The 25,676-nt window shown below is 38.9% G+C and overlaps 1 protein-coding gene across 7 annotated transcripts; it reads right to left on the minus strand.

The window, feature by feature from the left end:
- Positions 1 to 445: 445 nt before the first annotated feature.
- On the minus strand, positions 446 to 20,798 carry LOC6031714 (TGF-beta-activated kinase 1 and MAP3K7-binding protein 2). Of its 7 annotated transcripts, XR_005277164.1 has the most exons (6): positions 19,519 to 20,798; positions 5,088 to 5,312; positions 4,263 to 5,032; positions 3,934 to 4,048; positions 1,021 to 1,071; positions 656 to 956 (listed from the first exon to the last, which is right to left on the minus strand). XR_005277164.1 is itself a non-coding variant. In XM_038252862.1 (5 exons), the coding sequence occupies exons 1-5, from the start codon at positions 20,729 to 20,731 to the stop codon at positions 928 to 930; spliced, it is 1,812 nt and encodes a 603-aa protein (XP_038108790.1). In that variant the 5' UTR covers positions 20,732 to 20,798; the 3' UTR covers positions 446 to 927. The 7 variants fall into 7 exon arrangements, 2 of the variants coding, with proteins under 2 accessions (XP_038108790.1, XP_038108789.1); XM_038252862.1 differs by lacking the exon at positions 3,934 to 4,048 and having other exon boundaries at positions 446 to 956; positions 1,021 to 1,068; positions 4,736 to 5,032; XM_038252861.1 differs by lacking the exon at positions 3,934 to 4,048 and having other exon boundaries at positions 446 to 956; positions 4,736 to 5,032.
- Between the last annotated feature and the right edge of the window lie 4,878 nt (positions 20,799 to 25,676).

Below are 25,676 nucleotides of genomic sequence, written 5' to 3' on the forward strand. Positions count from 1 at the left end.
CATTGAGAATATTAAAATTTAGTTCAGACTCGATTATCCGAAGCCCTAACCATTTATAGTGTGCCTATCAAATTTCATTTAAGCAAAAATGATGACAAATGCTAATTTGAAATTAAGGACTAAATTAAAACTTAAAAAGTTGTACAATTAATAGAAAAAAGTATTGTATGCAACAAGTTCCAAAAAGAAGTTCGAGTTCGTTCGAGAATGAAAGGAAAAGTGAGTAATATCAAGTCGGAATTGCGAAAAGAATTGCAAAAATAATACTCTTTTTGAACTTACCATTCCAGATTCGTATGAAAAACTGCAGCAAACAGAGTCAAACGAAAGAAAAACGAGTAATATAGGAAGCTTCCTGATATATTTGTTTATTGATATTATCAAATAATATTACGTGTGTTTAACAGTTCAACAGAAGGGTAAACAAAAGTACAGTAAAACCTAATTTTTACAACATAATGCGTGCTTGTGTGAAAAACAGTGCTCCTTCATTCTGACTTACTTTTTTGCTTTGCTTTATCATACCGTCATAATTTAGGACCGAGAACTGCTGTATTTACATGTGCAAAATAAATAGAATCAATTTTCCTACAATTTTGTTATATTACAAATAAATATCACTAAAACGCGCGTCCGTTCTATCTGCCTATCATTCTTTCCACTATCATTCTCACCTTATAGTTTTAACACATTCTTTTCCTTCAACTAAATGGGTAACTGTTTCTCCTGATAATTTGCATTCGTCATCCACTCATTCTCAGCTGAGGGCACAGGCATAAATTAAACAAAAAAAAATCAATCTGCTTCATGCTATAGGTTCTTCGCATATCCGGAACCACGGACGTTCCGTCAACGTCGAACGGCGGGGGAACTCAGCAGGGCAGGGTTGTATACATAACAGAGCGGGATATCTCCGGAGCCATGGAACTACGAAACGATCCAGGAGTGAATTATTTCTGCAATGGAGTTCGCAATTAAAATTGTAAATTGATTAATTACTTGATTTATACTGAAACTCACTGTTTTGACCGGGCGACAGGTAGATGTGGATGTCCTGCCCTGAGGTTACTACTGAAAGTGGATGATATAGATTGGATAGTTATTATTTCGGAAGGTTTTGATGGTTATGGTCGGTTATTTCAATGAACGATCAAAATGGAAGGCTTACCAGCGAAATAATTAACAAAATAAAACAGTCATGCAAACAGGAGACACTTTTTTATGGATCAGTGAAATTAGTATTTAATCAACACACAAGATTTTTTTTGTTAATTTTTATTGTTACTTTTCCATTTACAATATGCTTTAAATTGTACAACATTGATTGGAATATGGACATTTTCAAATCCCCTAACATATTCTTAACTAAAGTTTGGTATTGAATTACGTTTAATAAATAGCTTATAGCTAAATAAACATTTTACAGTTTTTACAATTTTTAAAGAGATTTTGATATGAAACTTTTCAACACCTGCTTATCTTTTTATGTTAATTTTTATCTTAATTCATTGTGTTGAAATGCAGTGTTTTTCTTTCAAGACAATCACTTTTATATCAATGGGATAAAAATTCCGACCAACCGAGTTAAAAATGTAAAAAAAGATTTTTTTAAATTTTCATTCTTTGAAAGGCACATCTAATAACACAGCAACCAACAGTCGGATCAATAAAGTTAAAAAAAAGTCATAAGAATTTTCTGAGCAAGAATCGTGAAATTTCGTAAAAACAGAAACCGAAGACCATTGAGAATACAACGGGGTACAAACTAAAACAGTGTCAAATGAAAAAGTGACCAACCACCATAACCATAATAAATTCAAGATATATATTTTTTTGCTTAAAAGCAAAAGGTTTATGAAAATACTTTATACTCTATATTATAGTGTATACTCCTGTCCACATTTTGAAAAATAATCATGAATTAATAACAATATTTATTATTCCTTAAATACAAAAACCTAAAGCGCACTACATAAATAAAGGCTAGTACGGAGCTCGGAAAAAACTCCATTGAAAAAAGGATCAATAAAGAGGTCACGATTTTTCTTAAGCGGTATCAGCTTGCAATAAGGCTTTCTAGTTAAGCGGGATCAGCTTGCAATAAGGCTTTCTAGTCAGAACATTGCAAACGCATTCAAGGAATGTTTACATGGCAGCTGCGGGATGGTTTGAATCAGATCTGCTATCTCTTTCTAGCAAATTCTTTTTGTCATGCAACTTTTTGCTCGGACAAATTTCATTTCGGACAATTGAATCTTTGGATAATCGAGTCTAGACTGTATTTATACATATGCAAATATTTTAATACTTGAAAAAATAAAATGTAATCGTTTTTAAAATCAGAAACCAAAAAACAATGTAATATTTTAAAATTCTAAAAATTTTAAGGTTGTGCAATTTAAAAAAAAAATCTACGATTTTACTATACTGAAATTATAAAATTCTGAAATCTAAAAATTTAAATAAATACCCGAAAATCAATAAATAATATCCGAAATTCAATAAAAAAAAATCTTGATAAGAAAAAAATTTAAAAAAAGAATTAAAGAATAAAGATTATAATATTTTTTTATATAAATATATAATTTAAGATTGATAAATTGAATTTTAAATTTTGACTAGTCAATAAAAAAACCAAAGAATCTGAAAATAAAAGATTAAAATTTCAGAGTTTTTTATTTTTGAACTATTTTTGATTTCAACATTGTAAAATTTTATTTTTTTAGTTTAGGTTGTAGATTTTTTATTGAGATATTTCGGATTTTACATTAAGTTTAAATTAAAGATTTTTAAGTTTTTAATATTTTATAATTTGGCTAAATATTGGAATGTTAAATTATCCTAATACAGCCCAGAATCGATTAACCGAAGGCCTCGGAAAAAAATCATTTTGGACAATCGAATCTTCGGATTATCGAGTCTATTAAAATATTTTAATATTTGAAAAAATATAATTCATTTGATTTTAAATTCAGAAACCAAAAAACAATCTAAAAATTTTCAATTCAAAAAATTCTAAGGTTTTGTAACTAAAAAAAATCTACAATTTAACTATACTGAAATTCTAAAATTCTGAAATCTAAAAATTTAAATAAATTCTCAAAAGACTACATTTGGAAAACACGATAATAAATTTTAAAATATAAAAAAAAGTCATAAGTTCAAAATTTTTAAAGTTTTAGAACTTAATTCATTTAAGGTTGAATAGTTTGATTCTAAGATTTAATAAGTAAAAAAAGCAACACAAAGAAATAAAAAAATAAAAAAGATTCCAAACTTCTTTAATTATTTGATTTTAGAATGTAACACTTTCAGTATTATAAAATTTCAGGAGTTTAAAAATTTTGGATTGTTTTTTTTTTGGTTTCTCTTGAACTCTTGAATTTGGGGATTTTTTATTATTAAAATGGTTTAATATTTAAATACGGATATCCGAAAGCCTCCGAAAAATTTCACTTCGGATAAACGAATCACGAAAAAAAAAGTTTTTTCGTTGTCTTATTTTTAATTTTTAAAATAAAAAAAAACCAAGCAAATTTGACCAAAATGAGGTCCCAGTAATCAATTCAATGTGAAAAGAAAGAAAATGAAATTGTTCATGATTTGATTATCTCGAAGTTCCACACATATTTTTTTTTTAATTTTAAAAGTATTTAATATCAAAGTTATGGTGATCCTCAATTATAATATGCACTCAACTGTCATTTGTTAATGAAATGGAACACTACTTCTCAAAAACACAATGTTTATTTGTTTAAAATGTATTAATATATTTTTCTAGTTGTTCATAATTATAACTTAGATTTTTAACTGCTTTGAACTGCATTAATTTATGTTCACACTGAGCAGCTTGAAATTATTTAAAATAACAATGTTGGTGATGCAAACACAGCGTTTTAAATTGCAAAGTTACCTTACGTTAATAATACATACCTGAGCATAATTTGATTTGCTTTGTAAACCCACACTGTCTTTCGTTGTAATGAGCTGAACTTAGTTGGTTTGTATTGTGTTGTTATATCATAAATACCTCATGCAAAACGTAATCCTACGGAATAGTTTAAGTTATCACACACAAGCTTTATAAAATCACTCTTATCTCATCACATGCAAACTGCACGCACATTTCACGGTTAAAAATAAAACCTAGTTTTTAGTAGTCAAGTCAATAACACTTTTTAAAACCTGCTTGTGGTTAACCAAAAAAAAAAAGGGATGGAATCGCTTAAAAAAAGTGGGTTTGCCAAAAATCTATGTCCTACATTTGGGTCACAGCAACGCCGGCACGGGGACATCCTCAATCTCCTGTCGATTCGTGGTAACTGATTTTCGCCAAAGCAGTGGATTAATACAAAATCGCGCGCACACACACACAACTCTTGCACACTCTGCGTTTAAGCTTGTGGTTATCGCGTCCTGCCCCCGCTTCGATTCCTCTTCCTCTCTTTTCAACACTCGATCGACGACTTTTGGAACTGAGCACTTTGGATGGGCGGAGGAGCGGGTTGCGTTTGCGGGGTCGAAGCCGTCGACGAGGAGGAGGAGGAGGAAGAAGAAGAGGAAGGAGAACCAACGGCGGCGGACGTTTGCAGCACGACGGCAGTGGCCACCGGAGCGGAAGCCGCGACTAGCAGTGATGCCGAAGCAGGTGCAGCAGCGACTACGGCAGGTGATGAAGATGACGGCGGCGACGATGAGCTCGCCGGAGGCAGCGAACTCTGGGACGATAGTCTACCGGGCATTTTGGGCAACGAACACACTTCGCAACGGGTCATGAGTTCGTGGTTCTGGAATGTACAAAGGCTGCAAGTCCATTGCTCTCCGGCGATTGCAGGATGTGGCTGCTGCTGTTGGGGGTCGTGCGGCAGCGCCGGGGCCGATATCGAGCGACCGCCCTGGTATCGACCGTCCGCCGGTGCGACCGCAGCAGCTGCAGGTAATGGTTGGTGGCTGGTGGAGAACTTGGGCGGCGGAGGTCGCGGAGGACGGGGCGGACGGTTCACGTACGGTCCCGTTGGTTGCGATGGTGACCCTAAAAGCAAAAAGACTTTAGACTTGCTCACGAACAAATCAACATGCGAACGAACCTTCTATACTGAGTTGGGCTTGCTGCTGGTCGACCTCCTTTTGCATCAAGTCAACCTCCTCTTCGAGCAGTTGAACCTCGCGGCCCAACTGGTCGGCGTCGGAACGGCACAGCGGATGCTGCAGGATGCGGATCTCGCGCCTGATTGATTCGAGCTGGTACCGGTATCGGTCCACCTCCTCGCTCAGTCGGTTCTTCTGGTCCAGCTGGTGCGTGATGGCTACCTCTGTGGGACAGGGAGAAAAAGTTTGGAGATGTTACAAAATTACACCTTTTGCAGGCTTTTCAGAGCTTAATTATTATATCTTAGGTGTACTTGGCCCGAATCTTAAATATTATCTGTAGAATCTAAACTTTTCGGTTATTGTTATTTTTGAGTTACTTAAAAAAATGTTTATAGTTTTCAAAACATCATGAACGGATGGTTCATATCATATTGAACAACTTTGTCGAAGAGTGCAATAAGGTTTATCTCCTCTGAAAAATTTAAACATAATTTATCACATTGTTTCCTAAAAGTTGTTAGCGCATCAACGATAATTTCGAGGCACAGTCCAGGCTCAATTATCCAAAGTTCGATTATCCTAATTTTTCTTTTTTGCCTTCCTCACCTTACTGAGGAAAGGCTATAAAATCACTCGGAAAATGAACTTTTTATTTAGACCTCCTAGACCTACCTTCATTTGTACATATCGACTCAGAATCACCAGCTGAGCAAGTTGCTATTTAAATTTATGCAGTTTTATCATGTATTTAAAAAGTCACGTTAAAAAAATTGTTTCATATTAAATTAAAATTATTGTAAAAAGGGTGGTTTTTTCATGAAACCCTCACATGTTATATATTTTTAGAAAGCATATGAGAAGACTTTTTAGGTGGAGTAAGAATTCTGATCTGATTTACCTATCTTAAATTACAAGCATTTTAAAAATGGTCTGAATTCACATAACCTCAACTGGTCGTGTCTGATCGCCACGAAAAAGCCGTGCCGATGCCATTTTCCTCAAAGGCCGTGTCTTTATAATCTTGACAAAAAGTCTGTAGGTAGTCTGTTTTTTTACTCATCACTTATTTTATTAGGACCTCTTAGGTGCTGCGAACGTTAGGGGAGATCCAAAATCATATGGACACTTTAGGGGGGTTGGAATCACTTATAAATGAGAGGAAGGCACCAACCACCTAAAGGTGGATTAAGTAACGTTTTTAAATATAAAATCAAATTTGCAATTAAAAAATATGGGAAATTTGCCTATTTTCGACCCATTTCTAGTATCGGCTGATCGTGAATTACAGCTTTAATAAAGTATGTTTGACTTTTTCAAAAAAAATCTATTTTCTATTGTTGAGGTAGTTATCTGAAAAAAAGTTGAACAGCGGCAAAATACAATAGTGACGAGAGGTCGTAGAGCTTAAGAGCGAGTTTTTCACCTATGTGAAACAGGTCGTATCGAGGTGCTCCGATTTGGATGAAACTTTCAGGGTTTGTTTGTCTATACATGAGATGAACTCATGCCAAATATGAGCCCTCTACGACAAAGGGAAGTGGGGTAAAACGGGCATTGAAGTTTGAGGTCCAAAAAACATGAAAAATCTTAAAATTGCTCGCATTTCCGTAAAACTTCATCAATTCCAACTCTCTTAGATACATTCGAATGGTCTTTTGAAGCCCTTCAAAATGTGCTATAGACATCCAGGATTGGTTTGACTTTTTCTCATAGCTTTTGCAAATTACTGTTAAAAATGGATTTTTTTAAAACCTTAATAACTTTTCCCAACAGCCTCCAACAACCATACTCCCATAGGTCAAAAATTAGGGAATTTCATGGACTATAAGCCTACAGTATTAACTTTTTGGCCAATCGCAGTTTTTCTCATAGTTTTATGGTTTTTCTAGAACAAACATTTTACAACGTTAGTTTTTGCCCTGTAGACCGAGAAGACGGCACTTTTTGGTCTCAATTTTGTCATATTCGGAATCCTCGGACAATTTCACGTTAGTTAGAAGTATTGGAGTTGCAAATTTGATTAGAAAAATTCCCGTTTAGAATGAATTAAAATATTTTTTAACAATTTGTTGGATTGGGGGTAAAACAGGTTTTCGCCTACTTGATACAGCATTTGACGTATTGGTCATAGGGTTAATAAGATCTTTTTCTTTTTTCAAAAATGTTTTACTTAATTGTTTTTTAAAGAAATATTACAACTCCAATACTTCTAACTAACGTGAAATTGTCCGAGGATTCCGAATATGACAAAATTGAGACCAAAAAGTGCCGTCTTCTCGGTCTACAGGGCAAAAACTAACGTTGTAAAATGTTTGTTCTAGAAAAACCATAAAACTATGAGAAAAACTGCGATTGGCCAAAAAGTTAATACCGTAGGCTTATAGTCCATGAAATTCCCTAATTTTTGACCTATGGGAGTATGGTTGTTGGAGGCTGTTGGGAAAAGTTATTAAGGTTTTAAAAAAATCCATTTTTAACAGTAATTTGCAAAAGCTATGAGAAAAAGTCAAACCAATCCTGGATGTCTATAGCACATTTTGAAGGGCTTCAAAAGACCATTCGAATGTATCTAAGAGAGTTGGAATTGATGAAGTTTTACGGAAATGCGAGCAATTTTAAGATTTTTCATGTTTTTTGGACCTCAAACTTCAATGCCCGTTTTACCCCACTTCCCTTTGTCGTAGAGGGCTCATATTTGGCATGAGTTCATCTCATGTATAGACAAACAAACCCTGAAAGTTTCATCCAAATCGGAGCACCTCGATACGACCTCTAGAACAAACCGAGCAGAATCTACAAATACTGCCTCTTAATGTGACAAAAATGGGTATATTTCCCTTACTTTAGTGAAGTTTTTGATAAATTGCACCGTTTCCAGGTTATAAGCAGTTTAAAACACATTTTAGAAAAAAAATCGTAAAATTTTCTGTTTTTCAAAATAAAATATGCAGCTCAAATTTTGAAATTTCAAAACAAGAAATTTTCTATTTGAAAAGTTATTCTTCATTATAAAATTACACAACAGTTTTTCTGTTGCAGAAAAGTTTACAAATGATTTTTTTTAGTAAACCAAAACCGATTGTCAATGTTAAAAAAATAACATTCGTATTTATTTATTTTTTAATCTTTTCGCTATTTTTTTTAAATTTTAAAACTATTTTTTACTGTTCATAAGTTGTTTGACTCCTTTTGAAAAAAAGATTAATAACAAAAAAGCAAAACATGTTTATCGGAAAGATCACAAAATTTCTCGAATTTCATATTTTTGGACATCAAATATCGATTTATTAGTTGCTGAGATATCTTACCAGAATATTGTACAATAAAAATTGAGTTATGAATAAAAAAAAATTGTACAATTTTGGGTTGACACGGGACCATCCACAAACCACGTGGACACTTTTTTGGAATTCTCAACCCCCTCCATCGTGGACAATTTCCATACAAATAAAATCTTTTTTGTATGGAGCGTGGACAATCGCCGAACCCCTAAGTTGTCCACGTGGTTTATGGATGGTCCCCACCCAAAAAAAACTATTTTTTTTCCTTTTTTTTGTATTATCTTTATCTTCTATCTTTTTTGGCGTTCTCCACGACTTCGCAACTTGACTTTCCTTCTTTAATGATTTTTAGTAAACTTTTTCCATGCATTCTCTATATTCAAAAAGTCACTACAATTATTAGTTTTTCCATACAAGTCACTAACTTTTTATGACTAAATTTAGAATTCCCGAAATGCGCATTTTTTATATTTAAGAATTCTTTTGATATGTTTTAGAGGACTGAAAAGACATCTTTTTAGCCGTAATGGTGGTGGAGAGAGGCCCAAAAATCATTTTTTTCCGTTACGTTATAAAAGAACGCTTTCTCTGCAGCCAAAATTTTTTTTTCGAAAATTTTTATTTTTACCGTGATCATTTTGAGTACCTTTTGATCTACGAAAAACTTCACTTCTCACGTTTTTTGCCTTTCTTACTAAAGAAAGGTATAGTGTTTGCTTTTGGCTCCGACGCCAAATCAAGCTTCGTTCCCAAATCATTTCTCGAGAAATATTCATTCGAAAAAATCTGCAAAAAATCATGGACGATCGATTTTCGACGCCCGATCGATTAACAATGACAGAATTGGTCTACCTGCAATATCCGAATTTTGGAGCTTAATTTACTGTAGATAACGCGTGACGTCCGTGTGTGGTAAAAAAGTGCTCAATTTTTTGGTAGGGGGTTTCTCAGAGCCCACATTATGGATTTAAGCTCTCTTGGGCGCATTTGAAAGGGGATGTGCTGAACCTGAACCAGTTCCATACCAAATTTGAATTTATCCATTTTTTATGGGGACTCGGAGTGTGTTTTCACCAAATCAGGCGGTTTTCAAATGAAAATTCGGTCGAAAATTGAAGTATTGAAATCATTTATTTGTCCAAAAAATTGCATTTTTCCAGCCCTACATCCTCCCAAATTTTCATCCATGTCGGTAATGTGGTTCTTGATTTACAGCTTGTGGACTAATTCACTGTGAGGGGAAAAACCCTAAAAAGGTAAAGCCAATTTTCACCAAATGCCAAAACTATTCCTTTGGCATTTTATCTAATTTTTCTCCACATCATAATCTAGACCATACCCGATGTTCTGAAACAAATTTGACCTCATTCGGATTTACCGTTCAGATTTTAGAAAATTTCCATTTTGCCTTTCTTACTAAAGAAAGGTATAGTGTTTGCTTTTGGCTCCGACGCCAAATCAAGCTTCGTTCCCAAATCATTTCTCGAGAAATATTCATTCGAAAAATCTGCAAAAAATCATGGACGATCGATTTTCGTCGCCTCGTCGACAAGTTGTCAAGTTGAGCTTCACATGCAGACGCGAGCAATGCTGGCGCGTGATGCTGGCGCGTATAGAGTTTTGATACTAGATTACCCCCTTTTAGTGCAAGTTGCTTTATCGATTGCTCGTTCATCACACATCGCCTATCATTATTTTCTATGCTAAGCTTCAGTGAACGCAAACTAGACGCAAGCAGCTATCCGTTCTGAAGCCTCATGCTCATTCTTTTGCCTTTTTTTTTGTTTTGCTCATTCTCTGATCGAACTCTGAGCGAACGAATTTCTGGGAAGCGTCCAAGCTTCCCATGTGCCAGTGACAACGCACATCGCGGGTTTGGTTTTCTTGCTTCGGTACTAGCCTTTTTGTGTATTAGTATTTTTGTTCATCGTACCAGCGCACCAAGGTGGTTTATTCGGTACGTTTGCGTTTGTCGTAGTGAAGTCCCTCCGAGCGCTCAGTCGTTGTATGCTTCCCAATCCCAAAACGCCTAAATGCATACTACATAATTTTCTGGCTTGCCTATTGAAAGCTCACAATTTTGCCTAACGCCTAAATGACAGTTTAGTGAATTACAGTAGGCGTTTCAAAGCTTTCAAGAACATTTATGCGGCTTTACCGTTACATCGTTGTTTACAACACGGCAAATTCTCGGGTGTTGAAACACTTTCTGCCAGTCATTTTGTAACCACTTTAACGCATTGGAGCAAGACGGAATTATTTTGTTTTCTCGTTAATTTTTAATATTTTGAAAAGTGCAAAAACACTCAGAGAATACGAACAATTTAGCGATATGCAGAAAACATTACGAACATCGCAAATTGTGAGCTAATTCTCTGTCTCAAAAACAATGTGTTCTGATTTAAAAAATCGAAAATGCTTGTGTGCGAGCACAGCTTACAACCGGCCATGGCAAATGGGGCAAAAACCAGCGCTTTTCAGTTATATGAAAAAATATGGTTGAGTTTCGAATTGTATTATGAATGGACCATTTTTTATATTGCTATTTCTTTGAAAAAAAAAATCAACTGCCGTTAACTTCCTTTTGTAAGAAAGGCTCTATCTCACCCCAGGTGGGATTAAATCGGGTTTTTTTGGTAGTATTTGGTCTATTCTACCACCTCCTGTCAATAATTACATGTTTTTACAGTCACTTTTTAAAATTTTTGCTTGTTTTCTAAGTTACTCCTATAGAATGGCACTATTTTCATTTAACCTACTACAACCTTACTTTTACTTTTACTTTTACTGCTCGTACAACCTCCGGGTCATGAGCTGTCTCCAGATGCGCTGCCACTGGACTCGGTCCTGGGCTGCTACTCTCCAATTCCGCTGCGGAACTCCCACACTTTCCAGATCTTCCTCCACTTGGTTTAACCACCGTGCACGTTGCGCCCCCCTCCGCCGCGTTCCAACCGGCTCCGAATTGAACACCAACTTCACCGGATTGATTGTCCGGTTCGGTTGGCGCGCATCCAGCGCGTCCGGCATTCTTGCGACGTGTCCGGCCCACCGGATTCGGCCAGCCTTGGCGACCTTCCGAATACTTGGCTTGCCGTAGAGTTGCGCCAGCTCGTGGTTCATCCTTCTCCTCCATACAGTGTTCTCACGCACGCCGCCAAAGATCGTCCTAAGCACTCGCCGTTCGAAAACTTCGAGCGCTTGCAGGTCCTCCTCGAGCATCGTCCACGTCTCGTGCCCGTAGAGAACGACCGGTCTTATCAGCGTTTCGTACATGGTACACTTTGTACGCCGGGAAAGATGGCCAGACCGTAGGGTCTTGTGGAGTCCATAGTAGGCACGACTACCGGTGATGATGCGCCTCCAAATTTCTCTGCTGCAGTTGTTGTCCGACGTAACCAACGATCCGAGGTACACAAACTCCTCCACGACCTCGAACTCGTCCCCGTCGATCGTCACGCTCGGTCCTATGCGAGCCCTAAGGGACTCGGTTCCTCCTGCCAGCAGATACTTCGTCTTCGCAACATTCACCTTCAATCCAACCTTATCCGCCTCCCGCTTCAATTCGGTGTACCGCCTGGCCACCTCTTCGAACGTTCTGCCGACAATGTCCATGTCGTCGGCATAGCAGATGAATTGGCTGGACCGGTTGATAATCGTGCCTCGCATGTTGAAGCCCGCCCGCCTCATAACACCTTCAAGCCCAATGTTGAAACAGAGGCCGGAGATACCGTCGCCTTGTCGCAGTCCCTTGCGCGATTCGATCGGGGCGGACATAGCACCCGAAATCTTCACGCTGCACCGCGCCCCGTCCATCGTTGATTTCACCATTCTGATCAGCTTCCCGGGAAAGCCGTTCTCGTACATGATCTTCCATAGCTCTTCGCGATCGACCGAGTCGTACGCGGCTTTGAAATCGATGAACAGGTGGTGCGTCGGGATCTGGTACTCGCGACATTTTTGGAGGATTTGGCGTAGCAAAAAGATTTGGTCCGTCGTCGATTTCCCCTCCACAAAACCGGCTTGGTACGTCCCTACGAAATCCTTTGCTCGCTCCGACAGACGACAGAAGATGATCTGAGACAGCACTTTGTAGGCCGCGTTGAGAATGGTGATAGCTCGATAGTTCTCACATTCCAACTTGTCCCCCTTCTTGTAGATCGGGCATATTACTCCCTCTTTCCACTCCTCCGGTAGCTGTTCTGTGTCCCAGACCTTGACTATCAGCCGGTGTAGGCAGGCCGCCAGCTTGTCCGGGCCCATCTTGATGAGTTCAGCACCGATACCATCCTTACCCGCTGCTTTGTTGTTCTTCAGCTTCTTGATGGCATCCTTAACTTCCCTCATCGTGGGCGCTGGCTCGTCCCCGCCGTCCACCATACCGCTGACGTCGTTTCCCCCGTCGTCCTGGTACTCCGCCTCTGGGCCGTTCAGGTGCTCGTCGAAGTGCTGCTTCCACCTTTCGATCACCTCGCGCTCGTCCGTCAAGATGCCTCCGTCCTTATCCCGGCACATTTCGGCCCGCGGCATGAAGCCTTTCCGGGATTGACTAAGTTTCTTGTAGAACTTACGCGTTTCGTTGGAGCGATACAGCTGTTCCATGTCCTGGCACTCCAACTCTTCCAGGCGACGCTTCTTGTCCCGAAAGAGATGGGTTTGCTGTCTTCGCAACTGTTTGTACGACTCCTTGTTCCCACGGGTGTTGTGCAGCAGCCACTTGTCCCGCGCTGCTTTCTTCTCGTCCCAAATCGCCTGACATTCCTCGTCGAACCAGCCGTTCCGTCGAACTCGGTCCACGTACCCGATGGCGCTCGATGCCGCTGCGTTGATGGCTGCTTCCATGTGGCTCCAGCAGGCCTCCAGAGGGGCTTCGGCGAGCTCACCCTCGTCAGGCAACGCAGCTTCGAGTTCCCGCGCGTACTGGGTAGCGACCTCAGGATCCTTGAGCCGCTCCAGATTATACCGCTGCGGGCGACGGTACCGGATCTTGTTGACCTCAGACAGGCGTTGGCGCAGCTTTGCCACCACCAGGTAGTGGTCCGAGTCGATGTCCGCGCCACGGTAGGTTCTGACGTCGATTATGTCCGAGAAGTGCCGACCATCAATGAGAACATGGTCGATTTGCGTCTCCGTGTCGTTTGGTGATCTCCAGGTGTACTTGTATAGGGAGGTGTGCTGGAAGAAGGTACTACGTATGGCCATGTTTCGGGAGGTAGCGAAATCGATGAGTCGTAGGCCGTTCTCATTGGTCTGCTGGTGAGCGCTGAACCTCCCAATAACCGGTCTAAACTCCTCCTCCTGGCCAACTTGAGCGTTCAAGTCGCCGATGACAATCTTGACGTCGTGTTTTGGACACTTCCTGTACTCGCGGTCAAGAAGCTCGTAGAAAGCGTCCTTGTCATCGGCGTCGCTTCCCATGTGCGGGCTGTGCACGTTGATGATGCTCAGGTTGAAGAATCGGCCCTTGATTCTCAACCGGCACATTCTGTCATTGACTGGCCACCAACCAATCACGCGCTTCGCCATTTCGCCCAGCACGATAAAAGCTGTCCCCAGCTCGTGTGTATTGCCGCCGCTCCAATACATAGTGTAGTCACCGTACTCCCGGTGGTCCTTCCCCGTCCAGCACACCTCCTGCAGCGCTACGACTTCGAGACCGCGGACCCGCAATTCGTTATGAAGAATGCGGTCGCTCCCATCGAAGTTGAGAGACCTGCAGTTCCACGTCCCGAGTTTCCAATCCCTGGATCCCCGAAAATCGGGTCGGCGATTGGATCGGCTCGCATCTGGAGCTCTCTGCACTTGGTTTTTACGGCGGGTGCGTGTAGCCATCACCAACCCCCTGTCTCGCCGGAGGACCGTCGTACCAGGACTGTTTAGAGTCCCACCCTGGCACTGGGACTTTTAATCAGCCGTCCCTAACCTGGGAAACAGACGCTGTTTCGAGCCGCCCCTAACCTGGGGAACAGACGCTCGAGGGGGGGAGATGTCCTAACTCTATTTGCAGTAAGCCGCCCCTAACCTGGAGAACAGACGCTTACCTCGACGATGGAGCAGGACACCGGTTTCTTTGAGCCGCCCCTAACCTGGGGAACAGACGCTCAAAAAGTTGGGGGGGGGGGGGTCGACCGCTTCTTCGGAGCCGCCCCTAACGTGGGGAACAGCCGCTCACAGTTGGAAGGGATCGAAAACCCTGGTGTTATAGGCCGCTCCTGACCTGGAGTTCAGACGCCCAAAACGTTGTTGGAGGGGCGGGGGGCGGGGGTAGTGCTTCGCGGTTGATGAATTGCACTTCACTTTTCAAATTATTTTTCACTTTGAAAATTTTCAAAAACTTTTCGCCGACTTTTTTTGTTTGCACTTTAGTGCCAATCCGACCCACTGTGCACTCTTCGAAAAATCTTCCACACTCTCTTTAGGTAGCACACCACACAGATCACCGACGAGACGGGCCGACGTGTATTGTACACAAAGAACGACGACGACGACGATGAACTCGCACTGGCCACGCGAGGAGCACTTTTTTAACTCTTTTGTTTGGCCCGATCCAGACCGCGTGATCGAACAAAATTAATAAAAATTAGCCGATTCTGCAGTCGTCGCGCGCGTACTCCGTAGGCAACCGGTTCGCGACGGGTTCCGGGATAGATCCGCAAAACTTCAGGCCGCAGTACACCGGGGAACCACGGTTTTTCGCGATATTATTCGGCGCGCTGGTCGGAAGGTAAACACCGCACTTGCACGTACACCAAGGACCCCGCCTTTACAACCTAACCCCGCCTTTAGACGGACTTCGATCTAAAAAATCGCCAAAAATCAATTTTTCAACCTATTTTTGACCTTTAAAAAGCACTGGAAAGAAGAACTCTTGATTTTTTTTTTGAAAATTTATGGGTGGAAAGTTTAACTTGTTTTATGTGACATTGCCAGTGTTTTAAAAAATGACAACTTTGGCTGCGCTTTTTACTAACATTTCCTATATTTTCAGTAAAAAGAGGTATGCAGTAATTTTTGTAGTGTGCCAGACTATGATTCTACGCATTTTATTACAATTTAAATGATGATTCTAGCATAGCATAGCATAGCATAGCATTGGTGTCTACCCGTAGCTGCTACTTCGTTATTGACCAGGACCCCCAATCATTGCTCCGTGGACCACAGATGAAAAGTAGGAACCAATCATCACCCCTCGCAATTTTCAAAGGTCCCTATCGTGCTGATCAATACCGACGCCGGCCACGACCAGTGGTAAGACACGGGGAAGTGGATGGGAATGTTAGTCCGATACTTGAGTGATGGGACCGCCAAATCGACTGCGTCTCCGACAAAGTATCACATGAGTTTTGAGGGGTTAGTAAGATGGGTATGAGGTCAGGATTCACTGTGGTAGGTGATGCGACCATAAGCAATTTGTTTATCGGTTGAGTTTTTAAAATCTTAGGCAGCCGGCTGCGGAAAGATACAATGTTAATTATTTAGAAAGTTTTTTAATCGAACGCGTGCCTTCCGAGCCTTGGCGCTGTGGGAAGGACTTTTGATTTGCAAAAACTTATTAAATATTAAATGCAAAAATATAAAAATAAAAATATGCTAAATGCGTGGCAAACTCGACAGTACACGTGGCAGCCGATCGACCGATTTTTATTTATTTCACGTCAAAAGATTAGTATTAAGCCATTGAGAAGAATGAGAAAATAGTCAAAAACAATGTAAAGTTGACTCAACCGCGCGCGGAAAAGAGATAAAACCGATGATTACAATTAGGCTGACTGGATAATCAACAGAAACAAATGCGCCCGAATCGAAGCCGAACAAAAATAAACAACTTTTCGATCAGATCTAATCAAATTGGAAGATAACGACAAACCGACGGTACGAAATGATAACGACGAAATTATTTAGCGGGTAGAACCGACCACGACGCGAACGTTTAACAGCACCGAATCTACTGGAATATTCTGAAAAAATACACGCTAGCACTGAAAAAACAAGCACACACACACACACACACACACACAAAACAAAATACGCTCAACACCATGCTTGTTGAAAGGTATAGTGTATTATTCTCAAGGCAAGCAATCGGATGCTGCGGATGAGACATTTCCCGTTTATTTCGAGAAATTTTAATTCAATGGTTTGATCTTAGACAGCCGGCTGTGGAAAGATAAAACCAAAACGATGTGTAATTAGAGGGTAAAATATTAACATCAGTGAGTTGATTTGGAGCGATTTACATACTTGTTTATTTAATTAATCGTTTAGCGTACGATCGGGATAATCCACGATGCTACAGAAAAGCCTTGCACTTGAAAATAATACTTCTCACCCTGCCTTACGAGCTGCGATGCTAAAGGAAGGTCCTGTCACGTGTACTAGAATTGCTAGCGGATAACACGAAAACATTACAAAACGAAACAAAATCTATTGAAATTGCGACATTGAAATTGTTTCTTAACTTAACGAATTTTATCAGCAAAATACCCATAAAATAATTACAAAAACCGTCATAAAACGAGCCCGCCCGAAATTAAGTAGTCGTTTCAAATGCAACAGCTTTCTTGCAAATTCACCCGCGCCGCGTACTCAAGAACTGCAACTAAAATCTAGCGCGACGGCCGCGACGTGAACCGGTAGAGGAAACGGAATCTCGCGGCGATATAAATTAAATTTTATTTAACAGAAGTCATAATCCCGCACCGCATACACACAAACTCTCTTTTTTCCTATCTCCCTCTTCCTCTCACACACGCACAAATACACTCACACGACATGAAACGAACTCACCCGAAAAACTTCTGACCGGCGCTTGTTTTGTCATCATCAACAACTTTGTGGCAAATAAACCCTAAATTCACCATTCCTTCTCAGACCAGATTTTTGACTTTGCTAAATCTCCAACTTACGATCAATATGCTCTTCTCTCTTTTCTTAAACAGATTACACTTTCAAAAAACACTCATGTTATCCAGTAAGTTGAATCGCTGTTACGCACTTTTATCTAAAATCACGATTATTTCTTTTGTACTTCCATTCCACCACTACAACCGTTTCGAAAATGGATTTCACTTCTTAACATAATAAAACACAAATCTATTTAATTCACATCGATTAATTTTTCAAGCCTTTCCAAAACACTACTTGGGCAGAGCATGTCGTACGCCCATTCATCATATAAAAAATATCGCTTCCTGAATTAAACTTGCCCTTTCTAGCCAAAACTCGATTAAAGCGCTTAAATCAGCAATAACAAAAAAAAAAAAAAAAAAAAAAAAAAAAAAAAAAAAATAAAAAATCATTACAATTTAAATGATGATTCTATAGAAAATGTGAAAAACAAACAAAAAATTGAAAAAGTGACTGTAAAAATGTGAAAAATTTAGATAGGCAAAATGTAATTATATTAGGTGGTAGAATAGGCCAAATACTACCAAAAACAAACATAAACTTAACAAGATAAATTAAAATTACAATACATATTACAAAACATAAAACAAGAGAAGTAAAGTTTTTCGTAGAACAAAAGTTGCTCAAAATGACCTCCTAAACACGGAAAAAATAAAAATTTTCGAAAAAAAATTTGGGCAGTAGAGGGTTAAATTGACAAAAAATGCGTAGAGACATAGTATAACACATAAAATAAGTCAAACTTTCAACCCCAAAATTGTCTAAAATTTCAAGAGTTCTTCTTTCCAACGCTTTTTAAAGATCAAAAATTGGTTGAAAATTGATTTTTGGCTATTTTTTAGTTCGATGCCCGTCTAAAGGTGGGGTTAGGCTGTTAACAATTTTTTTTTGTGTGTTTATTTTACTGGCCTCTGTAAACATAGTTTGGCCAAGCGTTACTTATATAAAAAAAAAAACAATAAAAAAAAACATTTCAATTATTCGACTGGCGTAGTCCTCCGTCAAACGGCTGGCTTACCCAGTCTTCTTTTCGGCGTTGTTTGTGAATATGTTGATCTCGTTGTCCATGGTCATTGCTTTGTCCTTTTTCTAAATTCGGTGTCGGTGCGGTATTAGCGTCGTCATCCACGCAGCTTCTTTTTTCCGCTGATTGATTGACTTCTTCTCCCGATAATTGCCTTTTAGCTTTGCCTTTCTTTCCAACAGTAGTAAATCCGTCATTGCCATTGTTCTCAGTGAGAATTCTTGAAAGAAAAACACCTCTGGAAAAATATGTTTGAAAAGCTGATTTCCTATATCTTTTCTCTGTAATTTTGAAATCGGTCAATTAGTTGCTGAGATACAGCACCACAAAGAATTCGAATCGATAAAAATTAAATCTCTCTAGCAGATAATTTTCAACTGACGATATCTCGGAAACTCTTGGTACGATTTAAATGTTAAAAATTGAAACTTTTGCGAAATTTTCTGACCTTTTCAATAAAAATTATTTATTTTTTTTAATTAGGTCTAAAATATGAAATAAAGATTATTACCTATTTTTAGATATTTTCAAAAGTTAAGCTTGGTCGTTGAGCTTTTGTATGACCACCCCTCGAGTTTGTTTGGACGAATGTACGATGACAAAAGTTTTTTTTGGGCATACCAAACGTGTATGCAAAGTTTGCGGCTTTAAAAATACGAATTTTCGTTTTTTACCGAAATCCCAGTGAATTTCTTAAAAACCATTTTTTTAATTTAGAAAATTACACATTATACAACCTTCAAGGATTATTTCCAGAGTTTTTTTTTTAAAAGGACCAATAAACTATTGTCTTTCATATGTTTATAGGACCTAATAAAAAAAAACTCTAGATTTCTTGCCTCGATGTTGGGCAACTATATATGCATTTTGAAAATGTCGTCGTTTATGGACATCCCCTGACTCATTTCAGAACAAATTTCTCAGTATGGTGTAGAAATTTCACCTTTATTAAACAATTGTTGAATAATTTAAATTTAAATAATTTAACAATTTAAAAAATAATTTTAAAAACTCATGGTCTATTTTTAGCACGAAATCTTTTAATTACCATCAACAATGTAACAATATCGCATCAATCAGTCCCATAAACCCTCCTTCTCACTCAGACCCAGACACAACTTGCTCCCCCCAACTGATAAGAATCGCACGCTCCACACAAACCCGTCGCAAACCTCCCAGAACATAAAACTACGACGTCACGCTTTGTCCACTCACCTGTCAGATAGTTCTCGTACCGCTGCGCCCGCTCCAGTCCATCGTTCTCCAGCTGGGCCGCGTTCACGGCCATCTGCTGCTCCTGGTAGTGGTGATTATCCGCCACCAACGCCGCAACGCCCTGCTGCTGCTGCTCGAAACCCGGCACGTGCGTTCGCATCGCACTGATCGATCCGAACCCGTCCCGGAAGGTGATCTCGAGCTTGCTCTGGATGCCGGACTGCGCGTTGAAACCCTTCGCTGTGTACTTGAGCGGGCTGGCGTGAATGTGGATGGGGGATTGGGGCGTTTCGCTGGGCTGACGGAGGGTCAGATTGACGGAGGTTGAACTCCGGCTGTTGGCACCGGGTGGGAGTGGGCCAGTGGCGGCGTTGAAGGTGGTTGAGGCTTGGGCGAGTTCGCGGGAGTACGGGGATTCGGGTTGGAGCTGGAGGACCGAGGTGTGGCGTTGGCCGAGGGGACTCCGGCTGGCGACCGGCGACACGGTTACGTTGAGCTGCACGTTGACGGTTTCGCCGAGCTCGGGACTGGCGGTTATCGTGGAACTGATGGGCGGTATTGGTGGTGCCACTCGCGTCGGTCGCGGCCCACTGAACGCGAGTGTGTTGGGTCGATTTGGCGGTGGGTTGCTGTTGTTATCAAAGGCTGGTGACGATGTCGTCATCGTTGAGGCAGGGTGCTGGTTATCAGCGTTATTTACATTGCCATCACGTGGTACTTCAGTCACCGCCGGCGACGACGACGACGATGCATTGTTGTTATTGTGGAATCTGCTCCCGCAGCCGCTACTCGTCTTGTCAACGCTGCTCTCGCGACTACTGCTGCCGCTGCTGCCCCCGCTGAAGCTGTGCTCCATCGACCGCAACTTCCGCTCGTTGATGCGCCTCTTCAGGCTCGTGTTGTGAATGACCTGCGACGGGTAGGCTTGGGCCGTGGCCGGCGTTCCCGCCACGGCCTTCTCCAGACTGTCGATGCAGGCCGGCCGGTTGTGACAGTTGGCCGTCACCAGGTCCGACACCACGTGGTCCGGTACGGTTGGAAACTTCTGCTTCATCTCGTGGAACAGTTGCATAATCGCAATGTTCGAACAGGAACAGGTCGAGCGCCGTTGCTTCAGCAGTAAGCTGCTACTTGCGGTGCTGCTGACGTGGTTGAACTCGGTGGTCGTGGCGGTGTCATGATCTGGCGGCTTCCTGGGAGGATTAGTCGCCATAATCGGCCATCCTCGTTAGGCCCGGGACCGTTCGCGATGGAAGCAACCTCAATCAACCTGGAACGGGGCGAAAGAAACGAAAAACAGCCACATTAATCAAGTTGTGTTTATACAAACAGTGTTGGTTTTCATCTTATCAAGTGCATCGCGCGTTCACGAGAAATTTAATCCCGCGGGACAGTTTTGGGGTCAAGATCATCGTGGTTGACGCGAAGACGTAGCTTAGCAGCCACCATGGCGAGTATTCGAAATTCCTCAGAAAAAAAAATCCGAACGTGATAGAAAGTAAAACCGGGACGACACTTCCCCCCACTCCCTGCTCGCAATAACATTAAATTGTGTATTTATTTATAAGCAAATTAAGCCGGCGAAAAAATGCGCGAGGAATTTCCTTTCGATTTCAATCCGCAAAAGCGATAAAAAGGAGAGATTCAGAATCCATCAACGCCGCGGCGAAAGCAGAACCGACGACGGCGAGGACACTGCCGTATAAATTTGCACCTTGCAACCTCTCCCGGTCTTCAAGGCGATTCGGGGGTTGTCACTTTTTAATGGTGATGGCCTCATCTCAAAGGTGGAATTTAACGGTGGTCGGTCACACTTCTGGTCTGTTAAGCAAGTACACAAGCTTTTCATGATGATGTCCCGAAGAAAATGGTTTGAATTTAAAAAAAAATCATGCGTTCCCTCAATTTTTGTCCAGCAGTTACAATTTGATGGAGAAGCACGATAGCTTGTAACATGACCAAATGGGGTTTGATGTAAAATTGAGTATTTCAAAGAATAATATTTAATGGAAAAAAATATTTAATGTTGATGATTTTGTTACTCTAAAATAAGATGAATAGTAGTGGGTAACAATCTGGGTGATGAATAGAGAAAATGCGTAACGTGATTTTTAAATGATCCCACTTTGTTTACATCTACAAAGTTGGAGGCTGTTCAAGCACAAGCATGACTTTTTTTAACTTGTAAATGAGATGTTTTATAATCAGTGTGTTTTATTTTGTCTAGTTTTTGACTTTTTGCCTTCCTGAGGAAAGGCTATAAAATCACTCGAAAAATGAACTTATTAGTTTGACCTCGTAGACCCACCTTCACGTATACATATCGACTCATGTTGACATCATGTTCTGAGCAAATGTTTGTGTGGATGTGTGTAGGTGGGTGGACAAAAAAATTGTCACTCGATTACCTCCAGACTGGATGAACGAATTTTGACTGTATTAGTCTCATTCGATCCGTCTTCGGGTCTCATAGGTCTCTATTTAGAATCAGCAAGTTTAGTTAAGTACTTCAAAAGTTATGCTAAAAAACGATTTTGGCAAATGTCCGGAAGATTGTAAAAAGGGTGGTTTTTGCAAGAAAACCTATCATGTTATACATTTTCAGAAAAGTTTTGAAAAGACCTTTCCAATGAGTCTAAAACATTGAAGATCTGACAACCATATCAAAAGTTATTAGCACTTCAGTGTTATTTATACGCTTTTTGGAGGCCGGATCTCAGATATTTCTAAGAAAATGATGTCCGGGTCCATCATGCGCCCTGTCGTTAGTTAGATAAATTTAAGACCTTCCAAATGAGCCTAAAACATTGAAGATCGGACAACCCTATCAAAAGTTATTAGCACTTAAGTATTATTTATACACTTTTTGGAGGTTGGATTTCAGATATTGTGATAGAAATATTGCCTGAATCATCCATGCGAACTATCGTTGGATAGGTTTTTTTATCAGACCTTGCCGATGAGCCGAAAATATTTATGGTCTGTGAACCCTTTAAAAAGAAATGAGTAATAAAGTTGATTTGTTAAGCATGTTGCTATTTTTTCTGAATGTAATGACTTTATGAATGTAAGGAAGGCACCAACCACCTAAAGGTGGATTAAGTAACGTTTTGTTGTAAAATTGTGTATATTTACAAGTTTCGATCGGTTAGAAGATGTTTTTCTTTTTACGAGTGACGACGAACTGCGGCGAGAGTGTCATTCTGCGTTATCGCAGATAAATTCCCTGGCTGATTTGGGAATCCTGCAGCTCTTCCTGATCCTAGAAAAAAATGAACGATAACAATACTTTCTACTTCTGGCGAACAGTAAATTGGTTCCACTTTGACAGTTCAAAATTGAGGCCGTTTTGCGAACCACTATTCAGCACCCAGTTTATGCCTAAAGTTATAAAATAATTGCATGCCTATAACTTTTTTTTATTCCGAAAAAAAACCCTGTTGAGTAGGATATTCAGTAAAACGAAGCAATAACGGTAAATTTTGTACAAAACAAGACAAAAAATAAATTACCAATATCGAAAGTAAGCATTATGGTTTTTAACAGCATAAAATTACGTCCAAGAATAGTAGTTTATGCAACAAGTTGCAAAAAGAAGATTTTTTCAGCGCGAGTCATACATTTATCCAACGAGGTTCACCGAGTTGGATAAATATGACAAGTGCTGGAAAAATCAATTTTTGCAACGAGTTCCATACAACATTTTTTGCAATTCCAAAAAAAACACACACTGAGTGGAATTATAAGTCAAATGCTCATGTATTTTGTCAATTAACCATTTAAAACAAAATAATGTTGAAAAGTATTACTTTTCGAAACAAGCATCCATTTCAGTGCTGCTTTTCAGCATTTATTTTGAAAAGTTTTTCTATTCGATTCTGTTATTTTTGGTACAGAAAAGTAGGCTTTTTCATCGTTCAAGAATGACAGGAAAAGTAAGTAGTTTCACGACGGAATTGCAAAAAATTAATTAAAAAACTAAATCGGTTTTATTTAATTTTAATAATATACTTTTTATAATCATTACGGTCAACCGATAAAAAGATCTCTGAAAATAGAACAAAAAGACATTGCCGGGTTTCGGTATATCCTTCCGCGAATATTTGTTTAATATAGCGTAATTTGTTAAAATCATTATTTATACTGATTTATCTCGAATCAATCAAGAGCAGTTCAAATGTATAACACACCCCGCTGAGTACGGAACTAAAAAGATTAAAATATTCAAAAACTAAAAATCCAGGTTTATTTACACAAAATTTAAAAGCTCAAAAATTATGCAATCAAGAATTCAAAAATTCAGAAATTAAAATAAACCAATTCTAAAAATTTTATTTCCAGAAATTCCAATATCTTTTCTTAAATTTTTGCCGGCAAAATTGGATGAATTATTGACACTTTTAGAGTCATTTTTTTTTTTGAGAAAAATAAAAAAATCGAGATTCGATTTTCCAGGATAGTTTGGCGACTTCGGATAATCGAATACGAATTGTATGAAATTGTTTTCAATCCCTAGATTTTTGAGTCTTTATTTTTTTTGCTTTTTTACTGTCTAAATTTTGATTTGATGAATTTGAACTTTTTAATTCAGAATTTTTTGAACACAAGAAAAATAAATAAAAATTGAAATTACAAGCCTACGTTTCAACATTTGGATGAAAAAAGTGTTTTAAAATTCATTTTTCCAATTTCGTCGTGAAACTACTTACTTTTCCTGTCATTCTTGAACGACGAAATAGCTTACTTTTCTGTACCAAAAATAACAGAATCGAATAGCAACACTTTTCAAAATAAATGCTGAAAAGTTTTACTTTTCAGCACTCAAATGGGTGCTGAAAAGTTGAACTTTTCAGCACTTGTTTCGAAAAGTAACACTTTTCAACATTTTTTTGATTTAAACGATTTATTGACAAAATACATGAAAATTTGACATAAAATTTCACTCAGTGTGTGTTTTTTTGGAATTGCAAAAAATGTTGTATGGAACTCGTTGCAAAACTTAATTTTTTCAGCACTCTTCGTATTTATCCAACTCGGTGAACCTCGTTGGATAAATGTACGACTCGTGCTGAAAAAATCCTCTTTTTGCAACTTGTTGCATAAACTACCATTTCGTGCGTCCAGTTGCTTTCCAATCGTTAGTTTTCAAAATACCGATGTATTAACGGATTTTTTTTTTCGGGAAAAAAAATTCGTGGGACTTTACATTGGCATTTCATGAAAATGTAAAATGTCTTCAAATTCAAACATGCTAAATGATTATAAACGCAGAAAAATGCATTTTAACTGGTTTTCGGTTGATTAAACTTAAATTTTCATTTAAATTTTGAAGTTTTTCGAAAAAAATATTTGTTTTGCCCCCTGATTATTCAGGCCGACATTTAAGGGTGGGGCGACATAAACTTCGAAAAATATTTGCAACGGCCTAATTTTATTTTTAATTTTTTTAAATGTTCTTTGAAACATATGAAAGACGTAGACCTAGGTCCTTTTTTTTAAAAAAAAAACTCTAGAATTATATTCATTGTATATTCAAGTATATTTTGAGTTTTGAATTTTATAATTTCTAAATCTCTTAATTTTTGTTTTATTTTGCCACAAAATTTAATGGTAATTATTATGGCTTTTCCCTCCGTTTATCTTCATTCTGAGTAAAAAACAAAATCTGTCCTTTAGATTTTTGGCTTTTCCAGTTTCTGCGTATTAAAATTCGTCCTTATGATAAAATTTTGAGTTTTCAAAATTATCATATTGAATGAAAAAATGATGAAACGTTTTGCAAATTTCAGTCGCATTCAAATAAGTAAATCCAAATTATAGGAACTAACAAATGATAGGTTAAATAGTTGAGCTCATTGTTTAACGTTTATATTATCTTTTATAATCAAATTTAACATTGGATGATTCCAAATATTATTTTTTGGGAGCACAGATCGGAAAAAACACGTAACACCTTGGGGCAAAATTCTAAGGAACTCTTTGAAATTCAGCACATTTTTGACAGTACCATTACTGTTTAAGTGTAAAAAGCATTTTAGGATAGGTTTTAATACAAAAAAATATTCGTAACTAAGAGATTAAAAACTAACTAACTAACTACAAAAACCTATATTTTATCAAATATTATTTAAAAAAAAAAACTATAAAAAGAGCATGGT

Source organism: Culex quinquefasciatus, chromosome 2, assembly GCF_015732765.1.
Source record: "Culex quinquefasciatus strain JHB chromosome 2, VPISU_Cqui_1.0_pri_paternal, whole genome shotgun sequence".
Taxonomy (NCBI): Eukaryota; Metazoa; Arthropoda; class Insecta; order Diptera; family Culicidae; genus Culex; species Culex quinquefasciatus.